Genomic DNA, 23,202 nt, shown 5'->3' on the forward strand with positions numbered 1-23,202 from the left:
CCGTAACGACCCAGGGAGCCTTGTCACGCCCCACTCTCCTCCCAAGCACCAAAGGCCAGGAGTTTTAAGGGTTGAGTGATTCTGCAGGCTCATCCTGAGGACCTGATTTTCAGAAAGTGCGGAGAACCCAAGCTGCTAAAAATCAGAACCCACATGTGGTTTCACACCAGGCATCCCAAAGCCCACACCCCCTTCCTCAACTGCTTTGGAAAGCCTTGGTCAAAAGAAATGGGCTTCTCACCCTGGAAGGCCCCAGCTCACCTTTTCCAAGAGCAGCTTGAATTCTGCTCTGTGCTAACCTCACCTCCAGGGAGACTGAGGGAAGGGGCAGCTTATTCATAGATTCCCAGGCCAGAAGAGACCATTGTGACCATCTAGTCTGACCTCCTGCATAACACAGGCCGGAGAACTTCCCCCCGCAAATTCCTACAGCAGATCTGTTAGAAAAACATCCAGTCTTGATTTAAACATTGCCAGGGATGGAGCATCCACCACGACCCTTGATAAGCTGCTCCAGTCAGAATTTGTCTCCTTTCAACTTCCAGACACTGGATTGTGTTAGACCTTTTCTCTGCTAGGCTGGAGAACTCACTAGTAAATAGCTGTTCCCCATGTAGGTACTTATAGACTGTGATCAAGTCCCTCACTTTGTCAAGCTACATAGACTGAGCTCTATGGCAGCTGGGTGTGTACTCCAGGGGGCAAAAGGTGTTCCACCCCCCCTAATCATTTTTATTGCCCTTCTCTGTCCCTTTTCCAGTTCTAATATATCTTTGAGATGGGGTAACCAGAACTGCAGGCAGTTTTCAAGTTGTGAGGGTACCATGGATTTATATAGAGGTAATACGATATTTTCTGTCTTATTATCTATCTTTTTCTGAATGGTTCCCAACATTCTGCGCACTTTTTTTGACGGCCGCTGCACATTGAGTGGATGTTTTCAGCAAACTCTCCACAATGGCTCCAAGATCTCTTTCCTGAGTGGTAACAGCTAATGTAAACCCCCACATTTTGTATGTATAGTTGGGATTATGTTTTCCAATGTGCATTACTTTGCATTAGTAATTTTGTATCCTCAAACCTTTGGTGAGGCACCTTGTTAATGGCTTTCTGAAAGTCCAGGTACACTATACCCACTGAATCATGCTTCTCCACACATATGTTGACCCCCTCAAAGGATTCTAATAGATTGGTGAGGCATGATTTTCCTTTACAAAAGCCATGTTGATGCTTCCCCAACAAATTGTGTTCACCTATGTGTCTGATAATTCTGTTCTTTACTTTAGTTTTAAGCAGTTTGCCTGGTACTAAAGTTAGGCTTACCAGCCTGTAATTGCCAGGATCGCGTCTGGAGCCTTTTTAAAAAATCAGTGTTATATTAGTTATCCTCCAGTCATCTGGTACAGAGGCTGATTTAAGTGACAGGTAACATAAGACACTTAGTAGTTTTGAAATTTCACATTTGAATTCCTTCAGAACTCTTAGGTGAATACCATCTGGTCCTGGTGATTTATTACCATTTAGTTTATGGCTTTGTTCCAAAACCACCTCTACTAACACCTCTGTCTGGGACAGTTCCTCAGATCTGTCACCTAAACAGAATGGCTCAGGTGTGGGAATCTCCCTCACATCCTCTGCAGTGAAGATTGATGCAAAGAATTCATACAGTTTCTCTGCAACAGCCTTGTCTTCCAGTGACCCATTGACTATTTGGCAGGCTTCCCGCTTCTGATGTACTTAATTTTTTTTTTTTTTTAAATTTTTCCTGTTAGTTTTTGTGTCTTTTGCTAGCTGCTCTTCAAATTCTTTTTTGGCCTGCATATTTATACGTTTACACTTGACTTGCTAGAGTTTATGCTCCTTTCTATTTTCTTCAGGAGGACTTGACTTCCAATTTTTAAAGGATGCCTTTTTGCCTATAATCGCCTCTTTTACTCTATTGTTTAGCCACGGTGACTTTTTTTTAATTCTTTTACGATGTTTTTTTCATTTGGGGTATATATTTAATTTGAGCCTCTGTTATGGTGTTTTTAAAAAGTTTCCATGCAGCTTGCAGGCATTTCACTCTTGTGACTGTTCCTTTGAATTTCTGTTTAACTAGCTCCTCATTTTTGTGTATTTCCTCTTTTAGAAGTTAAATGCTACAGTGGTGGGCTTCTTTGGTATTCTCCTCCCCCCCTACTCCTCCAAACAGAGATGTTAAACCGAGGCTGGGTGTCTGCAGTAGCATTCCACGCCATAAGGGGGCGCACTCAGCACCTGCACCCTGCTGCACCCAGACTAGTCTCCCAGGAGTAGTGGTGAAGCTGCATCTCTTGGAGGATTGAAAACCAGGCTGGACAAAGAACCGGGGAATGAGAGCGGAGCAGTAGCTCTGCTATAGTGAGGGTTGAGACTCACTGTTTAACAGATAATGATTTTCCTAAATGCTCTAAAACCCACATGTCAACTCAGATTGTCTTGAAAATCGCCGTGCCTTATGCATGTCCGGGGTAGGGTTAGTGGTCCAAATTTGGACTCACATGAGCAAGGTGTTCATGAGATACAGACCCACTAAAAATTGCATGGGACATTTTAGTGGTTCCTAGAACATTATTTGTGCCCACATCTGGTATTAGAGGGGAACAATCCTGCTTGGGCCCCACGGGGGATGGACTAAGTGGGATTTGATATCCTGGATATCTGCCCCCCTCCCCAACTTCTTACCCCTCCAGAACGCCCATCCAAAGAGTAAGACACAACTGAAGGTGGGAAAATGGGCCCTGTGATTCCATGGGTGGGTGTGTGTGTGTGTGTGTGTGTGGGGAGCTGTTGCGTGGAAATTTCAGCCCCTGCTGATCTCTGGGTTCTGAGTGTGGGTACAAACCCTCCTGCTGGACCCACCTGGATCTCTCGGCAGCGGAAAGATGATATCAAAGTTGTCGGGCAGTTCGATGGAGGTGAGGAAGCGCACGTGGCCAGTGTGCCCCTGGGACAAACCCACCGGCGTCAGGGGCATCTTCAAGGAGGTGGTGTTGGCCGTTATGGACAGCGTCAGCACCACCCCAGCGCTGGTACCAATCCAGAGCAAGTCCTTGCAAACCAGGAGTGCTGTGATTCGCAAACAGGCAGCCTTGTGCTGGCGGATAATGGCATCCGAACCTGCAAGCGGGACAAAGAGAAGGACCAGGGGTTAAAACACAGGTAAGCTGAAGTTCTAAAAGGTCCCTTGCACATGTGACCAAAGGAGGTTATTGGTCAAGCTCTCTGCAGCATCCACCTCCCTTGGGCAATGCACCTTTCTGCAGGGCACCAAGCAGGGATCATCTGGGCCAGGTGGACATATCCCACATGATCTCTGTCACATGATGGCATGGGATGGGCAGTGCCAGACCTTGGGACTTCCTAGCTTCTTGAGTCAGGCGTTTGGGGCAGGGGTGATGGATTCTTCCTAAAAGTGGTGGGGCCACGAGGCCCGATCCCCTCCATGGCCCTGCTCCTGCCCCTCTTCTTCCCCCTGAGGCCCTGCCCTCGGGCCAAGCTGGAAGCCAGAGCCGGGCCAGGGAGCCCAGGTCCTTCCATCTGCCTGGGATGCGGAGGCCTGAGAGCAGCCCTTGTCTCTGCCCCCCGCAGGTCCCACGCCCAATGTAGGTGGAGGGTCCGCGGCTCCCCACCACTGCCCATGTGGCTGTTACCCTGACCCAGCTCCAGCTTCCGGCCTGGCCTGGGGCCAGGCCTTGGGGGATGAAGAGCTGCAGCCGGGCCACGGTAAGAGCCGCCCAGGCAGCTGTGGGAGCTGCGGACCCTCTAACTGCCCTGGGCGGGGCGGGGGGCAGGCAGGGACATGGGGTGGGGGCTTCTCTCATGTCCCCCAACCCAGGCAGGTGGAGGGTCCGTGGCTCCCCACAGCTCCCTGGGAGGCTCTTACCCGGGCTCGGCTCCAGCTTCCAGCCTGGCCGGGAGACAGGGCCTTGGGGGGAAGAGGAGGGGCAGGGGGCCAGGCCTGTGGCGAAAAATGGGAGGGCCATGGTCCCTTGGCCCCCCTGTTCTGGCAGCCCTGGTTTGCGGGTGCAGTGATTACACATCGGCCTGTCCTCTCTGGGAAATCAACATGCGAGTTCTGCTATGGTCCAAAGGGAAGAGAAACAGGATGGTCCTGTGGCCTTTGCTCCCCATGGCTTGCCCCTCAGAACAGCCTGCTGTCTCTGCGTGAGACAGGCCTGGCCGGGACCGGGACAGCACGCGCTGTCATCTGGGGGAAGAGGCATGGCTGCTGGCTGAGGCAGCTGGCCCAGTGACTGCCCTTGCTAAGCCTGACTCTAGCCAGGGGGAGCAAATGACAGCTCCCTGGGTGGCCTGAGGAGGGATGACTGATCAGATCCCAAACGCATCCTGCTGGCATCTGCAGACCCCAAAGTGAGCCTTATTCGGATGCCTCCCCTCGGTCTGCCTCATGGCTGCTACTGAACTCTCTGAGCCCCACAACCTGGTCTCTATGGCCCCGACACAGCAGCTGCGCAGAGGCAGGTCTCCCTGGGTTTCATAGCTCAGTGCCGCAGACAAACCGTTCGAAGGCAATGCCGGTACCTGCTAACATTTTGTGGACCAGGGGCGTGATATCGACTTCAGCCAGCTGCTCGTAGCTTGTGGCGTGGTACAGCCTCACCTGGGCACTGCTCTGGAGCGCGATCCAAATACCTGGGCTGCAGCTCACCATGCAGGTCACGCTGCGGTTGCTGTCCTGCCCGATATGGAACGTGTGCTGCGGATGGAGAGGAGAAGTGCGTCCATCGTACTGCTGCCAATGGATGGGACCCTCTGCACTGGCAGCAGAGCCAACGGGCCACTCTGGTTCTGTGCCTTGCAGCCCTGTGCTTTAGGGATCTAGACCTGCCGGTGAGGAAGTGACTTTTCCTCCTCGTGGAAAGTTCCCCTGGCAGTTCTCCCTTATTATTATTTGCACTGCGGTAGCACCCAGGGGGCCCAACTGAGACAAAGGCCCAAGTGGGCGAGGTGCTGTACAGACATATAGCAAGGAGCTTTCACTCTGCAATCTAAACAGACAAGGCCCAAGGGGAAACCGAGGCACAGGGAGAGGGAGTGATTTGTAGCGGAGCTGGGATTAACACTCAGGTCTCCTGACGTCTAGGCCAGTCTTCCAGCCAGTCACCCATGCTGCCTTTCATGTCTATCAGTAAGACGCCTGAGCCAATCCATCAGCACAACACCCCCTGAGCCAAGCTAGGTATAAGAGGGCTGTTGTCCAGGATGCATGAAGAGGAATATACGAATACGCTGCATTTCTGTAGCCTTTTCCGTACAAGATGGCAGGCGCTTCACAGACCCCTCAGGGAGGGAGGTAAGCAGCTTTATCCCAGCGTTGTCCCAGCTGCGGGGTGAGAGGGTCAGGACAGCACTGTGAAAATCAGACTCCGGTTTTGAGTGCCATCATTTTGGGTGCTTGCCCGGAGGCACTCTGGGGATGGTTTTCAGAGGTGCCGAGCGCCCTCTTGTGGAAGCCAATAGCTGTTGGCCCCTCGGATATTTGGGCTCTAGATGTCTCACAGCGGGCACCCAAAAGCAGAGGAAATTCAAAAACCTGGTGTTTTGTGACGAGATCCAGAGACAGTGCCAAGAACAGAACCCAGCTCCCCAGCCACCTACTATAACCACAAGGCCACCCTTCCTCGCCTGCTTCTCCCACCTCTAATCTCCTCTATACAGCACCCACCTCAGTGGCGGCCGGTAGGGGGCTGTTGCCCTTGTGCATTCCCATAGCATCTCCCCCATGGTCACCTATACATGGAGCTCTGCTGCTCACAGGGTGACCCTCATCCCACACAAGCTCCCAGTGGGATTGGTCACTGCTAGGTGTACTCTCAGAGGGGCCCAAAGACAATGGGGCTTGGCCATGGACTGTCCCAGGGCAGAATACGGCCTTTTGGAAACTGATGTAGGAAATAACCGAGGGGAGACCCTCGTGGCTAAACACATCTCACTGCGAGGGGCTGGAGTATTTACCTCAGGAGAGAGATGGCTCTCCTGATCAGAGATCCCGGCTCTGGGCTGTGCATGCCCTGCACTAAAGGGCTGATCCAAAGCTCATGGAAATCAACAGGAGTCTTTCCATAGACTCCATTAGGCCTCAGACTGGGCCCCAGAGTTCATGACCAGCCTCCTGAGCCCCCCGCCCCCATGTTGGCTTGAGCCCTCCTGGGGGCTGGGAAAGCGAGCGGGTACCTCCTGCAGCAGTGTGGCCGTGTTGAGGATGATGACTCGGTTCTGACACCCGCACCACAGCTTGCCAGCCACCGAGACCATCTTAGTGACAGGGCTGCCCGGGGAGCCAAGGGACAGGGACTTGGAGTTCTGGGGGTCCCAGAAATGTCCTGTACAGAGAAAGGAGAAATCAACAGTTGCGTTCTCCTTAGCTGCCCCCCATGGGTCCTCACAGCACAGCAGCCATGTGGGCCGGTGGACACACATCCTGTAAAACGAGGCACAATGTGTGGGTGGTGCTTTGAATGCCCTCTAGCTGTCGACTGCCCAGCAGCGACACTTACATGGCTCCCATCACCACAGCATCCAAGCTCCTCACGGCACCCCTGGGAGGCAGGGCCATGTACAGGTGGGAAACTGAGGCACGGAGAGGTTAGGTGATTTGCCTAATGCCCCACAAAAGCCTGTGGCAGAGCAGGGACTTGAGTCCAGGTCTTCCAAGGTCCAGGTTAGTGCACTACCCGCTGGGCTAGAGCATGTGCAATGTTCTGGGCCATGCAAACCGCCACCAGCGGGCAGAGTCGGGGTTAAGGATGGTGATGACAGTAACAGTGCACACCTCTGTTGTGGCTTCCAGGGGAAGAGCTCAGATCCCTGATGCTGCTTCGGAGCCACCCTGGGAGGCAGGTCTGTGCTATTTAACCCATTGCATGGGGGAACGGAGGCAGAGAGAAGTTAAGTGACTTGCCCCAGGTCACACAGGAAACCTGTGGCAGAGCTAAGGAGAGGCCCGTCAGACTGAGACTACCCGGGCTAACAGACGCAGCCACTCTGCAGCCAAGTCAGCTGGCCAGGCACTTCTAGTGCCCACCTTGTTCAGAACTCCCACCTCCCCCTGGCTGCATCTCAGACTTCCAGCGACTCCTCACTACAGTGCAAGAGACTCGCCCCTTTGGCGCAAGGAGCTGGGACCAGGAGCCTATGGCCATAAACCTGCTCTGCAACCTCAAGGATGTTTCCTTCTCCTCCCACCATCCCCAGGCGTTCCTCTGAGATGTGGATTCTACAGGCCATGAATCCCGTCCCCAGTTACAGCAGCGTCATTCCGGAGCGACTCCCCCACGGGCAGCCCGGTCACTCCCGATTCGCGCCACATTGCTGGGAGCAGAATCTGACCCTTGGTGTCCGAACGGTGTTAGCTTTGTCCCCAGCTCTACAATGGGGGTCTTGATTACGTGAGGGCAGAGTTTGGCCAGGAATCTTCAATTCCATGTGCCCTGAGCGCTGTGAAAATATACCAGCGCTTCTGTCACTGCCAGGGCCACGCTACATGGAGAAGTGATCACACCATCTTCCTTACGCCAGTCCAACTGCACGAGCTTCAGTGGAGTTACTCCTGATTTACACCAGGGTAAGAAAGAGGAGAATGGGGCCCAGAGCAGTTAGTAAAAGGGTAGCCTGGCATTTTAAAAATAGAAGGCCAACGTTTTCAAAAGTGCCTGTAACTCTGGGTGCCCAGCGAGTGCCCATTACCTTTGGGTGCCCCAAATTAGTGGACGCTTCTGAAAACGTTGGCCCCAAATTGATGAGCTAATCTAAAGCCACAGAGGACATGATGGCAGCCATTGGAGAGGGGGATGGGGAATCAGGACTCCTGGGTTCTATGCACCGCTTTGCCACCGCCTCACTGTGTGCCCTCAGCTAAGTAACCTCTCTTGTTCCGCTACCCATCAGCACAGTAGTGCTCTTAATGCTAACCCATCTCTCCGGGGAGTTGGGAGGCTCAGCCAGCTGCTTGGGAAGCGCTGTGGGCCGGCGGCATGCAAGGCCCTACGTCAGCACGCAGCACTGTTGGCATCAGACTCACCTGCCTCTCTCTGGTAGATGATGAGTTCTCCATTCGCCAGGGACACAAAGACCTGGTTATCCAGGTACCTGCCGAGAAGAGAAGCCCGCGCAGTTAGCCTGGGACGGACGTCACCATGACAGTGCAGCAGCAGCTTCCCTCCGAGGAGGCTGCTCCCAGTGAATCAAGTCTCTCCTGCAAAAGGCTGCTCCCTCGGTGCACTTTAGTCTCTCCTCCACTCCCCAAAGTGCCCCATATCTTAAGTATCCTCAACCCAACCGCTAGTTTCTCCTTCTAACATAGCATCCTGTACAGCCCACCCCCCACCATATACAGCTCCAGCGCCCACCCTCCCCACACATCGGCTTCAATTGAGATCCAGGCCCCGCTGTACCAGGGACTGCACAAGAAACAGTCCCTGCCCCAAAGGCGGTACAGTCTGAATACATAAGCCGACAAAGGAAGGCGTGCTAACCTTGCTGGACAGCTGGGGAAACCGAGGCACAGAGCGAGGCTGTGACTTGCCTGAGGTGCCACAGGCAGTCTGTGGCAGAACCAGGCACTGAACCCAGGTCCTCTCAAGTGCCTTTACCCTGAGGCCATCTATGCTCTGTATTAGTTACTATTGAGATCATGGTGACACCTAGACATATCAATTAGACACCGTGGCTGGCCCATGCCAGCTGATTCAGGCGAAGGGGCTGTTGAGTTGCGGGGCAGAGGTTCAGGCTCGGCCTGGAGCCTGGGCCCTAGGGCCCTGCAAGGTGGCAGGGTCCCAGAGCTTGGCCTGCAGCCCAAGTGTGAAAGGCTACGCTGCAGTTAAACAGCTCCTTAGCCCAAGTCAGCTGGCCCGGGCCGGCCGCAGGTGTCTAACTGCTGTGTAGATGTACCCCCCGAGGCCTAGGCAGGGCCCTGGCAGGAGCTGATGCCTCGTGCCGTGTACCACTCACAAGATGCACATGACGGCGGCCGAGTGCTGCATCTTCATGCTGTTCTTCCGGTTGCGGATGTTGTCTGAGGACTGGTACACATGGATGCTAGGAAACAAAGGGAGTCAGCTGAGAGCCCTCTGCTGTGGCTGATGGAACGGGCTCCCTGACCCGGCACAGGGAAACGGGAGGCAGCTCTGGTCACATCAAATCCCAACGCTTTGTTGGAAACGCACTCTGTAGGTCTGCTCAGCCTCAGTTTCCCCTTCCTTCTCCACTGGCACCAGCACCAGGGCAGCAAAGCTCACCCGCGGGGCAGCTGGGAAAGGCCTCATTCACAAGCCTCCCTAGCACTGGCTCCCAGCTCTCTGGAGCACGCAGCACTGGGTGACACTGGAATGCACTGGCTGGTGTGTGTGTGAGTTCCACCCTTTATAAGGCTTGCTTAAGGGGTTAGAACATAAGAACGGCCAGACTGGGTCGGACCAATGGCCCATCTAGCCCAGTATCCTGTCTTCCGACAGTGGCCAATGCCAGGTGCTAGAGAGGGAATGAACAGAACAGGGCAATTATCGAGTGATCCATCCCCTGTTGTCCAGTCCCACCATCACACAGCCAAAGGCTATGGACGCCCAGAGCACGGGGTTCCGCCCCTGACCATCTTGGCTAATAGCCATGGATGGACCGATCCTCCATGAACTTATCTAGTTCTTTTTTGAATCCAGTTATAGTTTTGGCCTTCATAACATCCCCTTGCAATGAGTTCCACAGGTTGACTGTGTGGTGCGCATGCGTTGTACTTAGGTCGCCCTCGAGTGGCCTCCACATCAAGGACCCACACGGCATTTCTCTTCACTCACATGGCAGGGGCTGGAGCTTTTGGTGCTGAGGGGGCTGAGCCCCCATTCACCTGGTGTGAGTGGGCAGTGCAGTGTCTATGTACGTACGAGGGGTGTGTGCAGGCAGAAGTGTTTGTGTTTATGGGCCAGGACAATGAGCAAGGCAGCCTCGAGCTGGCTGGGGAAGACCTTCAGAAAACCAGCTCTTGTGCCATCTCAGCTCCTCAGGGCCTGCAAATGGCCCAGCAAAAGTGTCAGCTCAAACGCCTGGGCCACTGACACCAACACAAAAGTGTGAGCCGCCTCCCAGCCCTGGGGTGCAGGGCCGTGCCTCAGTGCGAGGGTTTTCAGACATTTCCATTCTCTTCTTCAGGCTTGTGTGGGCCTCGATTGTGTGCACAAAAGGTGCGTGTGTGTGTTGGGAGGGGAGGGAAGGGGAGGGGAGGAGGCTGTGCATGGAGGGATGGACACACAGTCACAGAGTTTAAGGCCAGAAGGAGCCACCCTACCAGATCCTGTGTGTGGGTATGGTGGGCATGTGGGCACGATGCCGTGCCTGTGTTTGTGTGTGGGGGCACTTACATGTGCATGCCCATGTGTGCCGTATGTGGTGGTAGGTGGACATTTAACCAGGTGGATTTAAGAGGCCTGGCCCACCTGTTCAGCGCAGAATATGGCTCACCAGGATTTGATGAGATCCTCCCAGTGCCAACGGGTACAATGCCAAATAAACCAATGCAGCTGCATCTGCTGACACCAGGCTGGTGTTTGGCTTGGCGTCTCCACAAGCACTGAGTGGACATTCTTTTCTCCACCTCCCTCTGTTCTCAGGGTTTACCCCAGAGAGTACCTGAATCCCCTCCTTTGTCACATCTTCCCCCCTGTTCCCAGCGTGCTAAGAGTCCCCCTGCCAATAATGCCCGTATCGGCAGCTTCACTCCAGCACAGCCATCCATTACAGAGGCTACCAAAGGAAGTCGGCTCAGCAATGTTTGCATGCAGGCCGGCAGGATCAGGTGACATCCGCCAAGCCACCACCCACCCCTTTTCCAATACTCTGCCTGCTCCTAGCTGACCCACCAGCCATCCTCTGTGCCCAGCCACATTGAGCTCTGATACGCCTCAGGATCTATGCTCAGCAGGTCCTCCAAGCTGCCCCTCGTGAAGGACCCTCGGCTTGACCTCCTCATCGCCCGCCCATCCATGGGGCTCTCGCTATTCCTGTTCTGGCTGAAGGTGCTGGAGATGGGAAGGAAGCCTGGGTCCTGCTCCTCCTCTGAGCTGGTGGTTTCAGCTGCCACATCTTTGGAGCTGGGGATCTCTTCATCTGGACAAGGAAAGGTGACAGGAACACACAAACCAGGAGGTTTTAGGATCAGATTCTGATCAGTGTGATTCTGGATTAACTTGCTCATTCCCACTGAACCCAATCTAGTCGACTCTGGTTTAACCTAATCTATTTCAAAGAATTTCTCTTGCACCCATCACCACGGTGTCTAGGCACCAGACGGAGGTACTATGGACCTACACTAGTGCAGCTGAGGGCAGAGTTTGACCTGGGATGTTTCATACTGTAGCTGAATAGCACAGTGGTTAGTGCCCTCTGATGGGAGCCCAGGACAAGTTACATAACAAAAGGCACCGGGACTTTCAGCATTTTCTAGTATCTCACATTTCCATGGCACTTTTCATCCTGTAGGAGCAATCCCCAAACCTTCTGCAGAGGGTGACAGATTCTGTTCTCAAAGGCACCGACCCAAATTCAGAGTAAATCCATTTACTTAGTGGAGTTGCACTGGATTTATACTGGAAATCAGAATCCAAATCCTGGTCCTACTGCAGTCAGGACACCAAGATTAGCGCTATATTAAATATACATGTAAAATATTTCCAATATCTGGATGAGAGACAAGGTGGGTGAGGTTAATACCTTTTATTGGACCAAATTATGTGGGTGGGAGGGACAAGCTTTCGAGCTCCAGAGAGCTCTTCCTCAGGACTGGAGAAGACACTCTGGTTCTGTATAGCTCGAAAGCGCCTTCCAGCATCAAAAGCTGGTTCAATCAAATACATGACCTCACCTACCCGGTCTCTCTCATATTCCGGGACCAACATGGCTACAAAAGCACTGCAGACATGGACATTTATTACATATTAAAAAACAACATACAAAGAACATTGTTCAGGTTGCAAAGTCAAGCACTTAGAAGTTAGGAAAATGCCATATACACAGTTTCCAGTGCAGCCTCATTCTGCCCCCTGTGCGTCAATCTTGTGCACTGAATGAGGCAGGGATCCTATGGGAAAAAGTAGTACTTGATTACCTAATTAAAGACTGTATCATAATGCATACACACAAAGTGGCTGAACAATTCTAGCATCTCTAAACTAGCGAGTGCTTGATTTTGCAACCTTAATAACGACCTCTTAACGTCATTTTCTTGTATGTCATTTCCTAGAGTTTGTTTTTAAAAGAAAAAAAGTGAAAACAAATTCGATTATTAGTGACTGCAACAAGATTTCCCTGAGAAACGCAAGCCAGCAAAGGGAATGGCGATTTGATGGTTTATAGCTCAGCCAAAGTTGAATGGATTTTCGTGGGACAAAGAAAAGGCACCCCTCTAGTCTGAGGGCTTTCTCTTGCCGAATATCAAAGGCCTGATGCAATTAATGACGGTGCGAGAGCTTCTCTAAGAAAAGGTCACAAGAATCCTTTTCATGGAAAGTGTTAGGGTCACTACCAGCTCCCCCATAATAGCAGGGCTCAGTCATTTAGTGGCCTAAGAATTGATGACTCACTTCCAAAGCTAGAGGAGATGGTGGAGTGGCTGGCCTGGCTCTGGAGTGTGCCTGATGGGCTTGGAGAGGACTCATCGTCTGTATCGTCGCTGTCAAAAGGCATCAGCTCCCTGTTGGCGCTGTCCATGGGCTCAGAGAGCTCTATCGAGGAGCCGGAGATGGAGATGTGTAGGCACTGCTGGGGCCCGGAGTCATCCAGCGCCGAAGGAGCCGGTTCGGAGGTTGGACTCACCAGGGACTCGGGATGCTCCCTGTTATTAGAGTGACAAGCTGATGTAATCCTAATCCTAGCTCTGCTACTGACTTGTCCTGTGCATTAGGAAAGCCACTGTGCCTCAGTTTGCCCATCTTTAAAATGGGGATAAGAAGAGGGGTTGCTGTAAGGATTAAATCCCAAACACTTCTATTATATGCCGCATATTGCAGAAAATCTACACTGGAGCTTTAATAACAACTGATGTCTGCTATCTCCCTCTTCCCCTCTGCCTAGAAAGCCAGATGCCCTATTGCCTTGGGCCAGAGACAGCCAGGACTCACAAAATGTTTCAAATCATCACAAAAGATCAGAAGTGGCATGTCCGTAAAGCATGGTGCTGTAGGTTGAAGGGCAAGTACTTCCAGCACGTGGAACCCATCTTATGTACCTCTACACTAGCGGCCGACCCAGGCTGGCTGACTTGGGCTCACAGGGCTGCAGGGCTGTAAAGTTGCAGTGGAGATGTCCGGGCTTGGTCCGGAGCCCAGGCTCTGGGACCCCTGAACTATCTGAATGCCTCCCCGTCTCTGATGTGTTTATCTTGTGAGGTAGAGCAGTGTGAGTATCCCCACTGGACAGCTGGGGAACCAGGGTGTGTAGAGACTAAGGCCTGGGTTTTAACAGGCATCCAACTCCTATTAAAACAAGAAGCCTGGGGCAGAGAAGAGACTGGAATGCTGCTCTCCTGAGTCCCAGGCTAGCACCTGACCACTGGGCCAGCCTGCCTCTCCTCACAGCTATCCTAGGAACCTCCTCTTTGTTTCTGATGCCTCATGCACTCACAGGCCTCAGTGGTGTCCCCTGTGTCCCCTTCCTCTCCCGGGCAGATACCCAGCACTAAGCCTGCTCCTATGGTGCCGGGGTCCTGAGTCCATCCCCGCATCAGTCCCTGTTTCCTTCCAGCCCCGGATGCGCTGGCATCTTGTACCTGAAGCTTCTCTTGAGGCCCGGCACAGCAGCGATGCAGAGGATCCTGGCCGAGCACACCGCTATGCAGGCCTCCACTGTGGGCTCCTTCTTGATGCTGAGAAGGCAGACCTGCCCCACGTAGCCGTCGCTGTTACACACCCACACCTCGTAGGCGTTCTCGGGGCTGCTGTGACTGGGAGAAGCACAAGAGAACTGGAAGGGGGCAAAAGACAAGGAAGTTTCAGGTCATTTTTAAATTGTACTGAAAGGCCTTCATGATGAACGTCTCAAAGCAGCCGGGCCGGGGGCAAAGGAGGGAAGGAGGGCACAGGATAGAGGACGCGCTCTCTCTCTTGGTTTGAATAAAACCAGTTTCCTTTTCAATAGTACGGTTCATCCCAAATGATACACACTTGTCACCGCTGGCATGCAGCCACCTGTGGGGTGGAACATAGCAGCTGCTTAACACCTCACTAAAACACCACCCTATGGTTTAGGACAGGAGGTGAAGAAGAATACCGTTGCCAATCCAAACTGCAGGGGAAATTAGAGATGTACAATGCAATGGAATTTGGCCAGGACACCAGGGCTAATACCCCCATGCCTCTGGAAAAATGTCCCAGGACCTCTAACGAGGAGAAGACCCCACTTCCCTGGTGCATGCATGCAGGGGGGAATGTAGTCGGGTCCTGCTCTCACTTCCGTGTGATATTGGGGGGGCAGAAACATAGATCTGCCCCCCAATATTTCCACTGTGAGGGCACTAGCCTGTTTTGCCACCCCAGGAGCCACTCTCCGTCCCACAGAACGGGGGCGTTAGTATTGTTCCAGTGATGTGCAGTGATGTCTCCGGATCCCTGGCTAGAACTTCGTCACAACCAAAGAGAAGACAGCACCAAAGCCTCCCTCCCACGTCTGAGGCTGAGCCCTGCACGTATTCGGTGGGGAGCTTCCTCAGCCCTGCGGGAGAGCACCTGCCGTGCAGCTGCGATCCCGTGACACACCTTGCTGCACTGATTTTGTGGAGAGCCCAGTAACCTGAGCATACAACAGTCCCGAGCCCTGCAGACAGGTATCCACAGCGCAAAGCAAACGCAGTCACAGCTGGCATCACCTGGTTGCTCTGCAAAGCAGGGCCAGGGGCTTTAAAACAGCTGGCAGGGTGGCGAGGGCATGCGTGGCTTGCCCTCGGCTGTCCTGCATCTGCCCTGTGCAGACAGAGGGCTGTCAGATCAGCACGAGGATCCCACGAAGAAAGAACAGCCCCTGCTTCTCTGCACCTACAGCCAGTGACGCACCCCACCCAGCAGGCCGGGGTGACCTGTGTTAAGGAAGGGGCGTGGGTTTCTGGCTGGGTAAAAGACTTAAGGGCCTGTTCTTGTCAGCCTGCAGGAACTGCATGAAACTGGGGCTTGATGTGACCTTTGGGTTCCCATAGGAACACGCCTCTGCAGATCAAGGCCAGTGGGCGGCAGCTTTTGTCTCTGGAAACAACACAGAGCGCTCGGGCCTGCACTGGTCCCCACAACAAGCAGCATCTTGCTCTCGGGCACCAGGTGATGGTGGTGGGGGTGGGGGGAGTGGAAATAGGGATCAGGTATAGTAGAGACTAACAGCCAAACCCAGACCAGGACACAGAGAGGTTTGGGATCTGAATCCAATTTTACAGGTAGCCCTTATGGGCCCAACCTAAAGCTCACTGAAGTCAGTTGGAGTCTTTCCATTCACTCCAAGGGCCTATGCCCATAATGGGCCACACCAATCCCACCGCTCTAAAGAGCCTCAAACTCTGGCGTTTGAAATCCCAATCTGGACTCAGATCCCGGACACCCCAAAATTCAGATGTGGGGTGTGGTTCAGGCTCTTCTCTACAACGCAGTGGGTTAATGCTACACCAGAGGTGTGGGAGGGAGCTCGGGGACAAGGGGAAGGGAACTGAGCAAACTCTGTAGGTCTCGTTATCAAAGGCCAACGTACTTGCATCCCACTGCGTGTCTTCATAATCGGGATCGCCTTCAGGAATTCCGGGTCCAGGCAATTTTTGTGAGAAGCTGGACACAGGAAAAGAAAGACAAGAAAAGCTAGGTCAGCGAGCCTGTGGCTATAGCAGTCAATAGCAGTAATTTCAGACCGCAGCAAATGCCCCAGGCCAGAAGGCTTTGCACAGCATAGAGACAGGGACCACAACACCCACCGCTGAAATGCAGCCACCTCTGGGGTGGAACGCCGCAGTTGCTTAACAGCGCACAACACCACCGGGCAATGGGTTAGTGCAGGAAGTCGAAAATACCGTGTTCAGCTGAAACGGCAGATGAGCTGGGTAGCATGTCTTTTACCAAACTGGAATTTGGCTAAATCCTGCATCTTGGCAGGGGGTTAGACTAGATGACCCTTGTGATCTTGTCTAACTCCATGGGTTTATGATTCTAAGGCACAAAGGATAACACCCCCTCTCTGAGCAAAACATGTCTTGGGATCTTTCAATGACCAGTCAATTTCATTTAGCACAGGGGTTCTCAAACTGGAGGTCGGGACCTCTCAAGGGGTCGCAAGGTTATTACATGGGGGGTCGCAAGCTGTCAGCCTCCGTCTCAAACCCCACTTTGCCTCCAGCATTTATAATGGTGTTAGATATATAAAAAAGTGTTTTTAATTTATTTAGGGGGTCACACTCAGAGGCTTGCTATGTGAAAAGGGTCACCAGAACAAAAGTTTGAGAACGACTGATTTAGCACCTCCCCAACACCACACTGGGGCTTTGATAGACACAGAAGGAAGAGTGCCACCTGATAGATTATCAGTGGAATTTTCTGCAGCAGCTAGGGTTTTCCTTGGCAGTCTCCCAGCCCAGAAGTGACCCAGCCAGCCCCTGCTTAGCAAGCTCCCTAGCCAAGGAAGGACTGATTCTCAGGGATAATACCCTAACTGGAGCCCTGAGAACAACTCCCACTGATATCAATGGGAATCTTCCTACGGCATTTAGTGGGGATCACATCAGGACCCCATTTGCGGAGCTAGTTACCCAGTTTCTTCTTGGTGTCCTCGAAGGCCTGCTCAAAGCTGTGCCGTGCGTCGGGGTTGGGGAACTCGAAGATGAAGGACTCGGTGCCATCGGCTTTGGTGGTGGTGAGCTCCACTTTGTTGGGCGGGAAGGACATGGTGAAGGAGAGGGACTGCTTCTCTGCCAGCTCCCGGTGTATGGCGGCCATCAGGTCTTTGATGACGTCATCCAGGCTCTGGGGACGCACACAGGAACGGGAAGAGCATTTTTAATCTGGAGGGGAAGCGGGCTTCAGGGAGGAAGGATGGTCTTGTGGTTGAGGTGGTGAATGGGGACCTAGAAGATGAGGGTTTAACTCCCAGCTCTGCCACAGATTTCCTGAGGGATCTTGAGCGCGTCACTCAGCCTTTCTGTGCCTCAAGTCCCCATGTGTAAAAAAGGGTGACAGTGCTCCTTTCCTGTCCCTATAGGGTGTCGCTGTTTTGGGCAGGGACTGCCTCTCACTGCTCATCCACAGCTGATGGGGGAGGTTGGGGACTGACTGTGAAGGGCCTTGGAAGGGAAGACAAGGTGCTTACGTTCGATGTGACAGAGAAAGGGGAGCCTGCAAAGGGGCTCAAAGAGGGGGCAAAGCGACAGGTGAAGGAAATGCAGCAGCGGCTATGAGGGGACAGGATCACATTCCTCCAGGCCAGAGAGAAGGATGCTGCGGTAATCGAGGTGCCAGATGATGATGCCAAATTCAGCATCAGAACCTGGGGACTGCCATGCTGCCCCTAGCAACACCAGCCTCCCCTGGGAATCAGGGTCTGATTGGGTCTAATGAGGGTGAATATAAGTGGGGGCTAACGTGCCACAGTGGCTGGCGTTCAAGGAGCAGTCACCTGTCATCAGAGTGGGGATGAAGAAGCTGCCTCTTAACAGCTGGAGTGTGGAGCAAAGTGTACAAACATAAGCAGCGCTAAATGGGCAGAGGATGGCAGATTTGAGCGTGATTTGGCTGGGCGGGGGGAGCCGGAGTTCAGGTTCCAGGGTCTCACCCAATGCCCGGAGCAGGTTCTGATCTGATGGGGCCACAATCTCATGAGCTTGTCTCACCAGACTGTGGCCCCAAATGGCAGAAATCTCAGCCCCCCGGCTTGTTCTTGTGGGATAGGCGCAGTCACCAGCGGTAGAGATAATACAGCCCTGATCTGGACTGGGGTCTCTATACACCGCTACTGTGACAGGACATAGGACCGGAAGGGATCTCGAATTGAGTCCCCTGTTATGGCAGACAACCCCTATTGTAATTCTGATCATCATACTCATCCTTAATGCTGATCTAGGAAAAACAAACGGGGCTTGTGGCCTTTTTTTTTTTGCTTCTCTATGATGGACAAAGAAAGAGGCTCAAAAGATTTTTGCTTGTTTCTTACATTGGAGACAGCACACACCTCAAGTCTTGTCTTTCCCGTTTTTGCTGCAAGTCTCCTTGGAGAACCAAGAGAACGGGAGCAGGAATTTTCTAAACCACTAGCAGAGGGATGGGGCAGGGTGTGCGTTGTTGGATCTTTAATAACGAGGGCTTTTCTCCCCACTGTTTGTCAGGTGTTCAGGTTAGACAGAGGGTAAAAAACAAACAAGCCACAAAAAGGGCCAGATCCCTCGCTGGTGTAAATCAGCGTTGCTCCACCAAAATCAATGGAACTGCGCCGATTTCTTCCCTGCCTGAGCTGCTGAGGTCTCACGTCAGACCCTGCTCATTCTCCAGTCAGACAAAGGGAGAATAGAGTAGACAAGACCTTAGTTACTAATTTCATAAACCAAACAAGGGAAAAATATCTATCAGAGAGGTTACAAACCCCAGTCCCCCGCGGGCCACTGGATTGTGTTAATCAGAGCCTCACGATTAAAGCCATCTAGGCAGCTCTGTACAGGCTGGAGTCTGGTTTCTTTCATGGGAGGGTCAGTCTGTTAATACTGCTCCATGAGTTGCTTGTGAGCTGTGTATGTGCCCAGGCACTATGAGCTACAGCCTTTTACCCTCGCTTATATTGACTTACCATGCTCTACGAGTATTCCCAATACAGTCACTTGGCACACTCAGACAGTATGGGTAGAGATCAGACTGGATGATCACAATAGGTACCTGCTGGCTTTTAAATCTATCCCGCAGCACTCCCCCATCCCCCTGGCATATCAGAATCCTATCTGGCCCCTTTCCTGCATAGCCCATTAACCCTGCCCCTCCTTGGCCTGGGATAGCCCCTGGGCTGCAGGTGCTGGCAGGGTAGACGGGGTGAGGGACTCTGCTTAGATCCCCTTTAAGCACTAGTGCTGCCTGCCGAGCGCAGCCGAGGAAGGAGGCTGCAGTGCTTGGCAAAGCAGCTGCTGGGAAGGTTTATACAAACATACAGCAGGCTGGGAGCTCAGCACTGCATGGCTTGGAGATGGAGAGAGCCCTTGTAGGGGGATCAGGTCGGGCCCTCCGCTGAGAACCTCTCTGAAAAACTCTGGGTGCGATCTGGCCCAAGGAGCAGTATTTCTAGGGTGCCCAAGGATGGGTCATCTCGGGCCCAGCTGGCCCTGCAGTGGTCGGACAGGGCTGATTCCATGAGCCTGGGAGATGGTTTAAACCGGAGCCCCCAGCCCCTGGCTGTCCCCATGAGGAGCCTGCCCTCACCTGGTGGGGGAAGCTGAGGGTCTCGGAGAGCTTGCTGACTTGGCCCAGTGTGCTCAGGTCCTCGTCCAGGCGGCAGATCGTTTTCTGGATGCTCTCGCGGTTGGTGGACTGGGAAGCCCCTGTGTGTCAAACAGAGCGACAGGGCACATCAAGCAGCAGCTGTGCTGAGACGGTGGGTGGGGGAGGATGGATCCCAATACTTCCCCCGCTCAACGTTTCATTTAATTCCTTCTCCCCCTGGATTCTCTACTGCCACATACAAACCGAGCCTCACCCGGGTCTCACTCCAGCTCCCCTCCTGTTCTCCAGCTGCTGATATTGTTAGCGTCACATAAGACCCCATCCCCCACTGACTGCTAGGCTACCAAGAACTTCTGTACAGCTGATCTCGGACCCAGCCTTGTCTGGCCTCAGGGTGCAACCCCCTTTCTCTGGCTCCCCTGTCCCCCTGCTGCATCTCTGCCCGGCCACCAACATAAATCAAATGGGCCAGCTGACCCCGACCCCATGCTAGGGATCTTCTGGGGCTGCCCTGCTCTGCAGGGCTGGGACTGGGACATACTCTTCCAGCCCCTTGGAGGTGCCTGCTGTGCTAAGTGGGTGAAATTCACCCCAGTGCAAAGGCCCACTTAGGTCTGCACTGAGACCATTGGATTATCCAGGAGCTGGAGGAGGGCACGCCTGCATCATGAATATCAGCTGGAAATGCAGGCCCCAGGGGCTTGTTCAGCCTGTCAGCTGATGGGGCACAAACCCTGTGCTGGACTGCACGTGGATGAATTTAACCCAGAGAGGCTAGGCCATTACTGCTCACAGATCCCTTCTGCCAGGGCACTTCAGGGTTGTGAAGCCCTCTGGGAGGGCTGCTGTGATGGGCATCAGGCAGCTCGACTCCTCCCCCACTTTCTCCCACACTCATTGTCTGCAGAACATTGCTGCACACAGCAGCCAGCTGGCTATGCTCAGTGTGAGGGCTGGGTTCCCATGCACGGAGTGATTCCCACGCGGCAGAGCCCCTGCTAGAGTCATCAGGGCCCATGGCTTGGTGAGTCATTCCCGAGTGAGGTAGCCTCCCCACAGCTGCCCTGGGCCCGCTTGCAGCACTGGTCCCCGGATGCTGGAGCTTGGGGGCTTCCTGAGAGAAACTGACGCAGGAGCCGATGCCCCCTCTGGCGCCAAGGGATTAATGTGTTTACACCATCAGGAGCCCTGGCCAAGGGAGGGCCAGCCACTCCCCCAATCCTTCCACCCACCCACTCTGAGGAGGAGCCAGTCACTAGGGCTGCAGCAGCTACTAAGCAATTACACAAGGGTAAGGCCTGGGGAGCAACTCCACTCCCACCCTGTGGCCCGGGCTGGGGCGGACTGGCCCCTAATAGCTAGCTGAGTTACTCAGGCCGGGTGCTGGTGAGATGACTGGGGCCTTGAGGCACAAAAACCTGTGATTGTTTTCATGAGGGTTGAAAGGGGCTATAGGACCAGATTCTGGCCCCTCCCTGCCACTCCACCCCCCGTCTCCCCAGGGCCATGGCAAGGATGGGAGTGGCTGGAGTGCTGTGTGCTCTGGCTATTTCGGGTTGCAGGGGAGCCTGTGGATAGCTGAGCATTAGAGCAGACTCCAGGGTCTGCATCAGCTCCAGGAACTGCTCAGAATCTGGGTGGCGCCCAGGTGTCCCCTTCGGCCCCCTGCTGCCTGGCCCGGGCCTTCTGGGAGACCCTGGCCCACTGTCTGTTATACAGTTTGCCCTTTGTTCCTGTTCTCCCTAGAAGAGGCCCAGTTTGGAACACAGTGGTCACCCTGCACTAGCCGGTGCTGGGCAGGAGGACAGGAGCCCTGACACATGCATGAATCACAGAAATAACAGATGGAAAAGACTTGCTGGGCCACCTGCTGTGTCCTCTGCTGACATTTCCGATATGTAGAGGGGCTATAATAGACATTCCCAATGCTATATCTTCTACTGCTTTCTGCAGTCCAATATGAAATGCACTGAACGGTTCAGTTATTTTGTATGCATCTATCGCTAAGGAAAAGATACAGTAGCATGCCCTGGGTTGCTAAGCTGCAAACCACAGCTACTGGGAACTTCACAGAAACTGAACTCAGATCCTCCTGCCTCGAAAGCACAGGCATTTGCCACTTGAGCTAAAGAAGAATCTCCACTAGCTGCTGGCAGTGGAGGGCTTACGACACACAGTCAAGAAGTTCTGAGTCTAAACAGCAGAGGGCAGTGATGCACATCGGTAGCCAGTATTTAACTCAATAACTGAGTGAGTCGTCTGCAAATCCCTATGAGAATACTGAAGTGTGCGACAAATAGAGCCCAGCACTCCAGTAAAAGTTGCATCTCTGGAGCTATATGGGGCTTGGTAGTTATAGCATCTGGGGGGGACACGAGGGCTTGTTTCTCAGCTATTTAAATGTTCATGTTATTGAAGTTTATTGTAAAACAGCTGAGCACAGCATCTGTCCCTGTAACAATTTTGTTAAACACAGCACAATACAGCACTTTACATTGGGGAGCTACTCGATGTGTCTTCGCTCAGCATGGACAGAACAGATGGGGGACCCTTTGCTGCTGAGCCAGTGTAACAGGCAGGGGCTCGGAGAAAAGGCTCCCAAAGGTGGCATATTGTAAGCACTTCGGGGCACAGGCTGTCTTTTCGTTCGTTTGTGCAACGCGAAGCATACCAGGGCTCTGATCTTGACTGGGGCTTCCGGGCACTGCTGTGATACAAATGATGTCGGTACAGACCTTTCACAATGTCGACATCCTCCAGGGGCAGTTTCCAGAGCAGTTTGTACTTGCTGGCTATGTCTATAACACTGGCAGCCGTGTAACTGGAAAAGAAAAGACATGAATGAATTCCCAGAGCGCAGTCCTGAATGCGACCACTAGGTGGTGAGGGTGGCAAGCTGAAGAGAGCCACAATTAACAATTAACACAGGAACTGATCACGGGCCTAAAAATAGGGCCAGCAGCTGGGCTGTCTTGGCAGGATGAACCCAGAGTGCGTCACACCCATCTCTTTTCTCATGCTCGGCACTTCGGGGAGTTTGGGTCCCATCCCTGCCTGCTCACGGGAGCACAGCACACAGGCCGGGCATGTTGCTGTGGATATGCAGGTGTTTGGAGTCTGGCTCCCGGGGTTTATTACCAGGATGGGGAACAAGGCTGGCTTTGGCTTTAGCATTTCAGGGGGTCCCAGCCGAGTTAAGCCTCAGGCCCCAGCCCATACCTCCCACAAGGCCCATCGACCTGCTCTGCCTCAGCGTGGCGGGCAGAACGCCCAGGGAGCCAAAACGCCACCCTTTCTATTTTGGGATGTGCGCGGATCCCAAAATAGATCCCAAAACGCCCAGCTGTGGGGAGTGCTGGGACTGAAAGGGGGAGAGAGAATGGAAGCCACAGGGAAACAGCAAGGAGGAAGGGAAATTGACATCCCTGGTTGGGCAGATAGGGACCAATTCTGCATGGCATTGAGTGTTCTCAACGCACTGTGAAGTCCGTGGGTCTGATCCCACCCTACAGACGTATGGGGTGCGGGGCTCTTGCAACAGCCCCTGGCACCCACAGACAGGGATTCTCTCTGGGCTCTGCTGGGGGACTCCAGAGGAATCCCCCACCCCCAGGGCAGGCTAACCAGAATGCTGGGTCCCACCCCCTCTCCAGCCACCCTGGCCCACTTTCTGCCCTGTGCCAGCCAGCTCCAGCCCCCGCAGCACAGCGGTGACTGTGAAGGGCTGGGCCATTGTACC

The 23,202-nt window shown here is 53.5% G+C and overlaps 1 protein-coding gene across 1 annotated transcript in view; it reads right to left on the reverse strand.

Moving 5' to 3' along the window:
• ARHGEF17 (Rho guanine nucleotide exchange factor 17) overlaps nucleotides 1-23,202 on the reverse strand; it is a 238,479-nt gene that overhangs the window by 8,226 nt on the left and 207,051 nt on the right. Inside the window, exons 9-20 of the mRNA XM_073329132.1 lie at nucleotides 22,199-22,284; nucleotides 19,443-19,561; nucleotides 16,799-17,012; nucleotides 15,754-15,827; nucleotides 13,796-13,989; nucleotides 12,612-12,862; nucleotides 10,893-11,139; nucleotides 8,995-9,081; nucleotides 8,066-8,133; nucleotides 6,220-6,368; nucleotides 4,567-4,741; nucleotides 2,884-3,141 (exon numbers count right to left, since the gene is read on the reverse strand). Coding sequence (XP_073185233.1) covers nucleotides 2,884-3,141; nucleotides 4,567-4,741; nucleotides 6,220-6,368; nucleotides 8,066-8,133; nucleotides 8,995-9,081; nucleotides 10,893-11,139; nucleotides 12,612-12,862; nucleotides 13,796-13,989; nucleotides 15,754-15,827; nucleotides 16,799-17,012; nucleotides 19,443-19,561; nucleotides 22,199-22,284 — 1,922 coding nt within the window. The remainder of the gene's footprint in view (nucleotides 1-2,883; nucleotides 3,142-4,566; nucleotides 4,742-6,219; nucleotides 6,369-8,065; nucleotides 8,134-8,994; nucleotides 9,082-10,892; nucleotides 11,140-12,611; nucleotides 12,863-13,795; nucleotides 13,990-15,753; nucleotides 15,828-16,798; nucleotides 17,013-19,442; nucleotides 19,562-22,198; nucleotides 22,285-23,202) is intronic.

This window comes from Lepidochelys kempii, chromosome 1, assembly GCF_965140265.1.
Source record: "Lepidochelys kempii isolate rLepKem1 chromosome 1, rLepKem1.hap2, whole genome shotgun sequence".
In the NCBI taxonomy this organism is placed as follows: Eukaryota; Metazoa; Chordata; order Testudines; family Cheloniidae; genus Lepidochelys; species Lepidochelys kempii.